The 11,977-nt window shown below is 38.7% G+C and overlaps 1 protein-coding gene across 1 annotated transcript in view; it reads right to left on the bottom strand.

Annotated features, from left to right (window-relative positions):
- Positions 1 to 11,584, bottom strand: part of PEX5L (peroxisomal biogenesis factor 5 like) — a 162,404-nt gene extending 150,820 nt beyond the window's left edge. Inside the window, exons 1-2 of the mRNA XM_045788711.2 lie at positions 11,403 to 11,584; positions 9,847 to 9,918 (exon numbers count right to left, since the gene is read on the bottom strand). Coding sequence (XP_045644667.2) covers positions 9,847 to 9,918; positions 11,403 to 11,495 — 165 coding nt within the window. The 5' untranslated portion in view covers positions 11,496 to 11,584. The remainder of the gene's footprint in view (positions 1 to 9,846; positions 9,919 to 11,402) is intronic.
- Between the last annotated feature and the right edge of the window lie 393 nt (positions 11,585 to 11,977).

The raw sequence follows: 11,977 nt of genomic DNA on the forward strand, positions 1-11,977 counted from the left end.
ACAGAGAGATGATTTTAAATCAAATTCCTTGGGGTTTGGGTGGAAGGATAAGACTGCTCATTCTTTTAGTGAAAAACAAATTGTTTCCCTTTTTAATAAAAGCAAAATTTCCAAGGTTTTCCATCTTTAGCATAAAATTGAAGAGTAAGCCTGTTCATGGGCTTCCATTTGTTTTATTCTGTACTAAACAACTTGATTAAAAAAATCCATCAATTGATGCACCATCACTCAGTAATTTTTTTTCAGAAACAATTCCCATAGTTCACAAATACATGCATCAATTTTGGGGGCACATTTAAAGTTTAAAAATAGAAGCCGAGATTCTAGGGGAGTGATAATTGGACAACCTTTGACTTCCATGCTTAGTGTTTTTCTACAACAAGAATTCATTAATTATTCACAAATTATACAAATGAGATAATTTTGTTAGAAAAAAAGTGATGAATGAATGTTTTTTTCTATTCAGAACATCCAACACAAAGCCGATATGGTACATTCTCTCCCCGTTTCTTTAATAAGTCACTTATTCATATATTTCAAGAATGAGATCATTTGGCAAAAAAAAAAAATACGATGGTGAGGAATAAATAACAATTGTATTGAATGATCATTTGTGTATGCATGTGTTTTTCCTAGATCACGAGATAGGAAGGAAGTGGTATTCACTATGACTGGGGGTAGACCATGTGAAAAATTAATGAGTTAAAATGGAAATGACAGAATTGCAGAGTTGTTTTGGAGAAAGAGAAGGAAGCAGTGGAGCATTAAAAAAAAAAAAGCAGGTTTGCAAGAACTGCGTTTCTGTCAAAGCTTATATATGCAGTGTCAGAATAAGAGACACATTCCAGAGGCGGGGATCAGAAAGTGGGGCTGAGCAGAAAGGAAAAGACAGGGTACCGGAAGGCCTGGATGGGACAGAAGCAAAAGCACAAGCACAGAAATGACAAGGTTGGGGCAGCGGCAGAGCACAGGCACCTGGGTCCAAAGTCAGAAGGGGAGGAAGAGGAAGTTAAGTTCTTAACTCTCTCTGCTGTTCTAACTAATCGAAATGAGAAAGAAAAATTTTTTTGTCTGGTCTGTCTGTTCCTTTGTTATCTTTATTTATCAGATTTTGAATATGTAACATAAATCATTTCGGTATAAATATTTCCACCCACGACTGGTTTTCCAAGCCCTTATGGCAACAGCCACTGGTCCACCCAGTAATCAGTGAGTCCACCTGCGGGGTTCGCTAAGCGGAAACACGGGCGGGCAGCACATCTCAAAGAGGACGGACTGCGAAGCTATGTGTAGAACCATGGTCACGGTCCACAGCCGCACAGCCGTCTGAGAGGGGGGGATAAAATGACACAGGTGGAGAAGACCGCACAGGAGCTGCAGGAACTGACTGCTGGAGCATGGAGGAAACATTTTGCTCAGCTTGTCAGGAGTGTCTTAGGAGATACGAATTCCACTTTCAAAATCTTTAATACCGGTACGCTGATATAGACTAGGCAGTTGTCACAAAGTTGTGAGAACCTCTTTATGGAGTAGGAAGCATCTCATATAAACATCCTTTCACAAACATCTATCAGACAAACGTAATAGATTAAAAACTGTGCACTTGAAATACTTCTCTCAGGTGGTTTTTCTGGCTTGCCTGATATATTTAGCTGATCAGCAGGAGGGAATATAGAGGAAAGGATAAGCAGCTTAATTTAGGAATGCAGTTATAGGGATAGATGAATGAACCCAAGACTAGAGGCTGCACACCTGACTTCTATTTCCTATGATAGAAAATAATCTGGTGACTCAGTCAAGCTACCTCCCTACTCTGAAACTCATTTAACTTATTCTGATGGAATGAGACCAATATAATTAAATTTCTTAGTAGCAGCACCCTTCCATTGAACAAAGCCTGTTTGCTCTCCAAGGGGTGGCGCCTCGTCACAGACAGTGTCACCCCCCCACCCCAATTCACAATGTCCAGAACAGGTCCCGCAGAGCACAGTCTGAAAGCCACAGGATTCCATTATCTAAAGTTCCTAACAGCTCTGATGTCTACGGTTCTCCTGTGGGTCAGATGAACCTACTTAAAACACCACCAAAAACCCTACCAAAACCCCCAAACAAAACCAGAAACAAGCCAGTAAAAGCACAACAAATCTTCCACAGTGAAAGGCTGAATGCTTTCTTTTCAAGTTGTATTCCAAATGGCTGAGTCTGCTTTTAAATATTACCATCTCTGGCCGTTATTTTCATATATCACATCATTCTTACACTCAGCATGTCAGCTCATGTCATTTCAATTTTGCATTTATTTTCTCGCTGGCTAAACATGCTGCCAGCACTTTTTCCCATTAGACTCAAAAGAAAAAAAATGGGCTGCTTGAAAATAACTTAGCATCTATATTTTTCCAACTTGGAAGTCCAGTTTTTTATCTCATGTCACATGGAATGAACACATGCTGTACACCAATACTTTAAAATAAAGAAATGTGATGCCTACATATTTGTTGAACTCGAGGTGGTAATTCATGGCCTCTCTCTCGGTGATTATAGTTTTTAACTGACCCCTGTGATTTTCATGACTGTTTAGAAAACTGGGAGGATGGACTGGTAGAGGAAAGCTGGTGCTTGCTCTTCAGCAATGCTGGTAACTTGTTTACTCACTGAGATGCAGGGGAAGGGGGCAAGAAAAGGTCGTAAAAGTCCCGAATAGGCAGAAACATCAGGTTCAGGGAGGCTGGTTAATTTTCCCAAGGTAATAACACTGTCAGGTGACCATACCTGTTTTTATTCAGATTCAATTCAGATTCTTGTCTGTGAAAGCCTTGCTCTTACCACCGCGTAAGGACTTTGTTCTAGCCAATGTCCAATGCTTGCGGCGGCCCAGAAGCCGGCACCACTGAAGATGCGCCAGACTAGGGCACCTGAACGGCATCTTCTGGAAGGCATGCAGAACGCTAGTAACGCAGCAGGAAGCAGCAAAGTGAAAATGTGACGCAACAACCACCTGGACATCTGGGAAGCAGGAGCTGCCAGCAGAAAGAACATGAGACAGGCAGCGGTGGCAGGACAAGGCTTTCCAGGGGGCGCACCCCCATCCGAGCCTCACAATAGACATCTGAGCCAGATGGTGTTATTCCATTTTATAGATGAAGAAATGGCAATTCGGAGAACTTAACTTGCTCACTCTAGTGTCTTCTGCTTCGTAAGTGGCAAAGCCAAGACTAGAAAGTAGGACGATGGCCTCCTACTTCAGGTCTCTCTTGCTTGTCTCCGGGTCAGTCTGTAAGGAGTGACTGTCTAGATCTCCTGGCGTTCTACCTTCAGATCTCTGTAACATGTCAGAGGACTCTGAAGTGAAGCTATTAGGTCTACCCTTTTGGCTTTTCCTAGAGTCAGAGGTGAAGCTTAAGGGAACTGGTACTACTGAATTGAAATGCATGAAGTTAAACAAACACAAATAAACTCACCATTGGGAGTTTACAAGGAAAAGATAAAGATATTTCGCCTTACCGTGCTTCCCCCCTCCCCTGCCAAATTACCAGTAACTCAGAACTATTTTTATACTTCTTGACAAAATTAGGAAATATTTAGCAATAACACACAGGGTGATCATGCCTCTATTCCAGTAATTTTTCTATTTAACTTAGTGGAAAAACTTGTCCCCTTCCTTGTACAATATTTATGATGATAAATAGCTTTGTAGCCGAGACGGCACTGATTGGACCACAGTAGTGAATCTTTGTTCACTGCAATGCTGATTTCAGATAGACAGCAAATTTGAATAGCCTCAGTTCCTCTCATCACAAATAAATATGTCTTATTTTCATTGAACCGTTTCTCATCCATCAAACTTGCCTAGGGAAAATGCTAACGAGCCTATGCCTGCTCTGGGAGGAGTGAGGGCAACCGCTTCGTCCTTTCAGTGACTCGGAGTATCCTGCTTCAGAATCTCCAGGCTGACCAGATGGTCTCTCTTCTGCAACTCTAGAGGGGTTTCTGTTCTTGGTGACCAATACTGTCACCAAGAAGGTACTCCAGGAGAGTATTACACATGACACCAAGAGATAGCGTCTCATGCTTTATAAATCTCCTCAGAGGTAAACAGGATCCGAATTATATTTAAATTTAAGTCGCCATATTGATATGGCAAAGAAAACACTGGCCAGATGGTGCTGAGTACAAAGCAGTGTCACATAACATCCCCGTCCCTTTACTATTTATGAGTCCAAGACTCATGTCAGCTGTTTAGATGGTGATATGACCACGCTATCTGTTAATACCAAAGGGAAGTCGGGTATCCTTTCCCGCTCATCTGTTTTCCTCATTCTTCCATTTTTATTTCATGATGGCCTGTATCTTCCTCTTTAGGATTCATTCCCACAATGGCCACTAGGATAGAACTGCAATCCCCTCAAATGCTTCTGTGTTATTGAAAACACAGGGAGTGGCTATACTTTGTTTCTTCTTTTTTTTAGAGAAAAATCACAGAAATTCTAGTTTCCATTGCTTTCTGCTCAGGCAGAAATAAATTTAAAAGGACACTCTCAGAAAGGTTTTGGGCTAAGAAAGGTATATGTTGTTCCTCTCTATGGTGCTTTTCATGGCTCTTCCCTGAGGAAGCTTTGTAGGGAAGGGAAGAGGGACTGGATGTTAACCACCTTTTTTTTTTTTTAAAGATTTTATTTATTTATTTGACAGAGACAGCCAGCAAGAGAGGGAACACAAGCAGGGGGAGTGGGAGAGGAAGAAGCAGGCTCCCAGTGGAGGAGCCTGATGTGGGGCTCGATCCCATAACGCCGGGATCACGCCCTGAGCCGAAGGCAGGCGCTTAACTGCTGTGCCACCCAGGCGCCCCTGTTAACCACCTTTTAGCTCTAATTCTGTATACATTTACTTTGAAGACATTCCTCTCCTAACAGAGCCATAGGGGCCAAGAGGGAAGTAAACAGTTAAGAAGTGTTTATGGAAAAGGTTATTCCTGCGGGGATTCAATAAATAAATATCGGCCAATTATGATACTTTCAGTATATGGTTATTTTATATAATTAGAACACTGGAGCAAAACAGCTTAAGACCCACCCATGGGATGACCGGTAATGGGTAACTGTAGGGAGCTCTGTGGAGTCATAGAAAGAGCATTGGACTGAACACTGGGAGGGAAGGCTGACTTCCAGGGCTCTCTCTGTACCTAACCAGGATTCAGGGCAACTCGATTCACCTTTCTAGATCTCAATATTCCTCTTTGCTAAATTGCAGGGTAGTAGGGACTGAATGTTTGCGTCCCTTCCCGACAAATTCAAATGTTGAAGCCAAAGCCCCAGTACGACTGTATTTGGAGATAGGGCCTTCGAGAAGATGGTAAAGGTTAAATGAGTCAGTAACGGTAGGGTCCTAATAAGTGCAAGAGACTCCAGAGCTCTTTCTCCTTGCCACAGTGAGAAGCTGCCTATCTCCAAGCCCAGAAGAGAGCTTTCATCAGAAACCTGCCACACCAGCACCTTGATCTTGGACTTCCCAGCCTCCAGAACCATGAGAAATGTGTTGCTTAAGCCACCAGTCTATGATAGTGCATATGGTGGGTAGAGCAGACTAGTACAGTGGTTATGACTCACATAATGATTTACAGTTTATAAAGCGCTTTTACAGATTTTATCTTCTCAGAGAAACTCGAGGAGATGGTAAGAGCAGAATATTATTTTACAAAAAGAAATACCTCAGCCTGATTGAAGATCACCAGGGTACTGAGTAGAATTTAGTCACACTGCAAATCTGGGTCGTAAAAAGCACCTCTGGTTTTCTTGTTTTCAGCATCATTTTGTTGGATGTCTATGAATTCTATCTAGTTTTTAGATTTCCAGGTAATGCTCGGTTGAAGAATATCAAATTTATCACAAGTCATGTATATATTTTTTCCCTTTAGAACTATAATAATCATTTCCTTTGACCCAATGGTTCTCAAAATATGGTCTGGGGCCAGCGGTGGAAGCTAAGGACTTGGAAATGCAAATTCTTGGGCCCTACCCCTGACCTATAGAATCAGAAATTCTGGGGGTGGCCCCCCTCCCTGTCCTGAAACCTGTGTTCTAACAACCCCTCCAGGGGATTCTGAGACTGCTAGGAATTGAGAGCCACTGCTCTGATCTCTGTACACTTGTTCCCCTTGTAACTGGCTGACATTTGACATTTCCCCACCTTACCACAGTGAAGGATATGCAGCTGCAATTCTGAGTCCTATAACCAACTAGATCCATGACATACTGTTAAAACCACTTTTGAAATGTTCGAACCATGTGACTGTATCCTTCATATAATTATAATATTCCATAATTTTGTGTTACCCTTTGTTACATACATCCTTTAAGTTAACTTAGAATTCGAAAACATTTTAGAAGAAAAGTCATCTTGGTCCAGCATATCATAAACCTTGAACTAAGCTGACTCTGTTCTAATTAAAAATAGTAATTTAAAACAGAATGAATTTATTATTTAAAGTAGATAATGTTTTTAATCCCTTACTCAAGGTACTTGACCATCTACTCCCCCACTCCCATCCCTAAAATCTCAGTAACTTCAAAAGGAAATTAATTTGTACATGAAATCTATTTCTAAGCAAGATTCACCCCCTCTCCAATCAGGAAAGAACATTTCAATAAATAATAAAAATGATCTGAAATTTATATTTAAAATTTCTCTTCTAATATTTATTCTGGAAAGCCAAATACACAATTTATTAATTATATATATTATAATTATAGGTAATAATTGTATAGTTAAATACCATATTATAAAAATAATGAAAAAAATGTGGAAGTACAAGTCTTCAAATGTCTGGGGTTTAAAGACACTAAGATTTTAATCTAATATGTTTCCTTTGATAGCTTTCCTGTGCTTGAAGTCTGAAAACTCTAGGGATTTCTGGTGGAAAATATGGACTCCAACGCCAATGTCATTCATCTATATTTAAATGACTATATATGTGTGTGTATATGTGTGATTATACATGGCACCTGTTACCTTAGGACGTTAGCACTAATCTATGAATTCTCTAGAACACTTTCCTATGAATTTCAAATGAATTTTGCAATAACATTCGACAAAGAGAGAAGCACAATATTGCTTTTTAAGAATAAAACCTTATACACTTTCAAAATCAACTTTCCTCACGTAGAAATAACATAGAAATCACCTTTTACCCCCTTGAATGGAGCGGCCAGCGAGAACAAAATCCACATACTCTGTGCTGCTTCTGTTATTAATTTGCTTATATAAGCAAAACTGTGAACTTTCTGTGGAAGTACAAGTCTTGCAAATCACACAACTGATAAAACGGCATATAGCTTGCACAGCATTCATACAATGACAGTTTCTGAACGACAGATTTAATGAGATTAGTAGACTTCTGCCCAGCACATCACTCCAACTATTTTATTTATCTTCTCTAGATTTTCTTTTGGCAGCACTTAACTGAAAAAGCTATTTGCAATTATATGAAGATTGACTCACAAATATCTACCATGTCTCTAAAAAGATATGGAAAGAATTAAACTGAACATAAAGATTCCTCCCCAATAGTAAACAAATGTTTTACACACATAAACACAACACACACTTTTGATGATGTTCTCTTAAGTGTAGAAAGAATTTTTTGTAGTATTATCAAGACTAATTAGAGTGTTATCCTAAATATTTTACTTTGAGGTATCAACACTGTCATTGTTTTAACCTAAGATTTGCTCATGACATCACCAGCAAGTAAACCTTCCCCAAAAGGAAGGACTAGTCTTAGTGCCAACAGCAAACGCGAAAGCCAACTCCTATTCATAATGACTCGTCTTTTAAAACGTGTTTTGACATGAATGACTCAGCAAAGCTGGGTCACTGCCAACGGGTGCCAACGGGTGCCAACTAGTTCAGGGGCCCTGGGGGAAACATGGTTAACTACAGAGGCAAACGATGACTGGGCAAGTCAAGTCCTCCCTCCTTTGATCCAGGTAAGAAAAGCATTATTTTCTGAAACAGAAGGAAAGCTGGTTCTCTTAACAGTTATTAAAACGTGTAGGGGACAACAACATAAATGTGAAAGGTACCATGAGAAAAAAAGAACAAGGACTCCTTTGGGCTTTCAACGCCAAAGATCTCAATGTATACTTTTATGGTTTTCTGTATCCCAAAATTTAGTCAAAACAAAAAAAGCTTTAGAAAAAAAAAAAGCAAGCAGCCTTTGAGGGAGGATGATACTATGAAAGTACAAAAAAGAGTAAACATTTAACTTCTACACGATTAAGGGAGAAATAAAAAAAATCACTTTTCATTTTAATAGAGAAATGGATAGGTATATGTGTTCTCCTAATATACTCAATTGTATTTTACTAGTTCATTCACTGGGTGGGTCCCATCCTTCAATGAGAATGCCAGTCTGGGGATAGGATCTGTGAGAGACGGAGATCTTGTGCCCCAAGGAATTAATCTGGCATCGTTAAAATGATAGTTGATAGCCCAGCAGAGCACTTGAGCTCCAGCTCCACTGATCTTATTAACTAAACTGACAATCTGGCACTAAGTAGAAATACAGGGCCAAATTCCTCATCAACCTCTGCCCCTGGCCCCCACCCCCCACCCGAATTCACTCAGGAGCAGGCGAGTGAAGATAAGGCAAGAAAAAAGAATTCAAAGGCAGTTTGCGTGGATACTGTAAGATCAACCTATTTTGTACCTCTGGGGGAGATGCTGTGTTCGGTGAGTTTCTCCCAGAAGACCACTTCAGTTATCTCAGTTATTCCAGACCTAAGAAGCAAGTCTCTAACTCAACTATTTCTGATGGCTCTCTTCTGATGGTCATCTTTCTTTTTTTCAGAAATATACACAATGGCTCCTTTAACACAATCGTCACGATGCGAGACAAACGATTACGAGATTATCCAAAGTCCACTTGCCTTTCTTTTTTTTTATTTTTTTATTTTAATGTTTTTTTAATTATATTATGTTAGTCACCACTTGCCTTTCTGTAACTTGCTGACAGCTTTCTTTCTAACCTCTTCATCTACGCAGACTCCTTTGAATTATTTCTCAGTCTCCACCTGAGCTGACATCACCCTCACAATCAGTGCCACTCACACATTAAATAGATGTGCAGTTATCTTGTCTCCTTGATAATTAACAAAGACGTTAAGGGCCAATGCCAATTCAGTGGCATTAGCTGGATACCTTCCATTACCTGATATCATTGTTTATGGTCTATTAAGCAGTTTTCATTTCACCTTATGGGCCCATATAAAATCCAAGCTAGCTGTTTCTCAAATTACAGGCAGTATTAAAGAACATTAAGTGGCTTCTTCTTTTATATTTTCTAAATAATCTCTAAATTCATTGCAAGTATTCTGATATATATTGATGTATATTGGACAATATATATGTTTTCAGCTTCCCAGTATTTTTAGTCTTTTACCCCTCTCCCCTTAAAGCATACTCATTGTTTTACACTAATGGTAGCTTTCTCACTTTCAAAATAGCGTACTTTCTGATTCTTGCTTAATTTTTTTTTTCTAACCAAATTATCATTGTATTGATTCATTTTCCACTGGGGCATGTAATTTTCCAAAAGTTCTCTGATCTTGTTCTGCTTTATTTTTCATCATTCTTACATACAGAACATGCATGTTGACAGCATGCAGAAGTCAGTGGGTCCGAGGGATCATGTGGGCAGGCTTAGCTGTTCTCAAAATCCATCTTGTTATGCAGGCCTCCGCTGGACAGGCTAATAATACAGCCACCAGGGCAGGACTGAACACTCAAAGGGCTTTAGCTGTCAAAGGTCTACAGCGGGACAGTAGAAAATGTATGGAAGCATTCACTTACCTGCTTTTGATCAACAATTATTTCGAGGTCTTCATCACTGCTTAGTTTTCCATATCCTTTTTCTTTACTTTTCTTGTGAAAGAATAATTTTAAATGATCATTTAGTTTCTTTCCATTAATAAGGTTAACTCCCACTTAATACTGCTTAAAGATAAAAGTCTTTACTTAGCCTTGTTCACTAGTCATAATACATCATTCTTTATGTCAGTCTCTCACGGACAACAGCAAATGTTTTGTTGTTAAAATGCTGGCTTATAATGAACTCATCAAGTATTTCTGCTTAGCCTCTTTCATCCAAATTATACCTTTAATCCTTTTCTGAATATTGTTATGCTTTTTTTCAATTTCGTAGTTTCAAAACAGATTCTTTAATGTTTTGAGCTAGATAAACAACTCCCTTAAGAGTCCCAGCCCATTTTTCTTAAAGACTGAAACTGCATTTAGTAATTATAGTACGCTTAAGACTTCAACTATTAAATGTTTATTTTAATCCCTTTTATATTTTAAAGAATAATACAAGCATTATACAACTCAGATAACGAATCTTCAGATTCTCTACATTTGCTTATAAATCCGATGAAAACTAACACTGAAAAAAACAGCTCAAGTAATTTTTAAAAGATGAGTAAAATAATTTTCCAAATTAGGTAGTTTGAAAAGTTGGAAGAATACAGACCATTTTTTAAAAATGCACTTATTGGCATTTTGTCTTTTTTCTCACTACCCCCCCAACCCCCTGTGACCAATCCCCATCTACCTTCCCCATAGCAAAAATTGTAAAGTTAGAAAAGGTCATAGATCATTTTAACCATTTCACTCTTGTGTTACAGGAGAAAAATAATACGTCTGAGTCTTTTTTTTTTTTCCTTTCTCCTAATGTGCTGGCTGATAGGAATACCAGAAATGACAGATTCCTTCTTCATAATTTCAGAAATCAGAGTACCTCTGTAGAGGACCAGTAAGAAAAGGAAAATAAAATTCACTACATAATTAGCTGTAGTCCCAGTTATTATTTAAAAACAAAAACAATCCTTGCTTTAGGTATTAACTACATCAACGAGAATTAAGGGAACTAAGAAATATTTGTTTGCATCTATTATGCCATATTAAGATCCCTTGAGGGAAGAACTTTATCCTTCAGTGAACATGATGTAAATCTTCTTTACCTTGTGGGACACAATTCTTCCTCCCCAACAAACATATCTCCTATTTTTGTAGTTTTTTTTTTTTTGTAATAAAGAGATTTCTGAATCTTCAAGTATTAGGATGCATAAATAAAATCTGAATTCTCATTCATATACTAATGAATTTAGCCACTTAGAACAGAACAGATGGCCACAGTATTTCTCTCTATTATTCTTCTCCTCATTTGAGGTGCCATTTCAGGATTGATGGAAAACAAAAAGAACTGGGTAGGTTTCAATCAAGCTGACTTCCTTCCTATGACTTTGTTTTTGTATCCTCTTAGTCTACTGGTTGCCGTAAGATATTGTCCAGAGACCCTCTAAAGCAAAACATTCAGAAATGCCTTTCCAATTATTGATCTGTATACGTACCAAGTAGCTCATTTGCATGACCCGATTTCTGGACAAAAGGACATTAAGTAGAGATGGAATGTGGGTCCTTCCATCCATTCCACTGTCAGACATCCCAGAATTCTTTGCACCAGCGGCAGTGGTTTCATTGCCAGAACTTGCTGACCAAAGAACCACAGATCTTGCCCAGCAACGGTATTTATAATGTATGACAATAATCTAAGTATCCCTGAATCATTGTCTTGACTTTATAAACATTGTGAAATTTTTGGCTAGCACAAAAAAACATTGAAACTAAAATTTCTTCCTTTCTAACTAATTTTTATCCTAGCACTTCTAGGTTTCCTGACTGCTGTTCTAGTTTAATGCTTTTGAAAATACCCCATCTATTATTAATTATATATATTTTTATATTTCATCCTACGCGTATGGACTATTCAGCCTCTTTGTCATAAAAGCTCTCAATATTCCCTTTTTAATGCCCCACCCCCGAATTTCTTGTGATGAACAGATCACTGCTAACTGATACAATAATGTCGGCATTCACCGAACTTAATTCAAGGCTGAGATTCTACCACCACCAAATTCCACCTTTC

This window comes from Ursus americanus, chromosome 4, assembly GCF_024610735.1.
Source record: "Ursus americanus isolate L20-20 chromosome 4, mUrsAme1.1.p, whole genome shotgun sequence".
NCBI classification, from domain to species: domain Eukaryota; kingdom Metazoa; phylum Chordata; class Mammalia; order Carnivora; family Ursidae; genus Ursus; species Ursus americanus.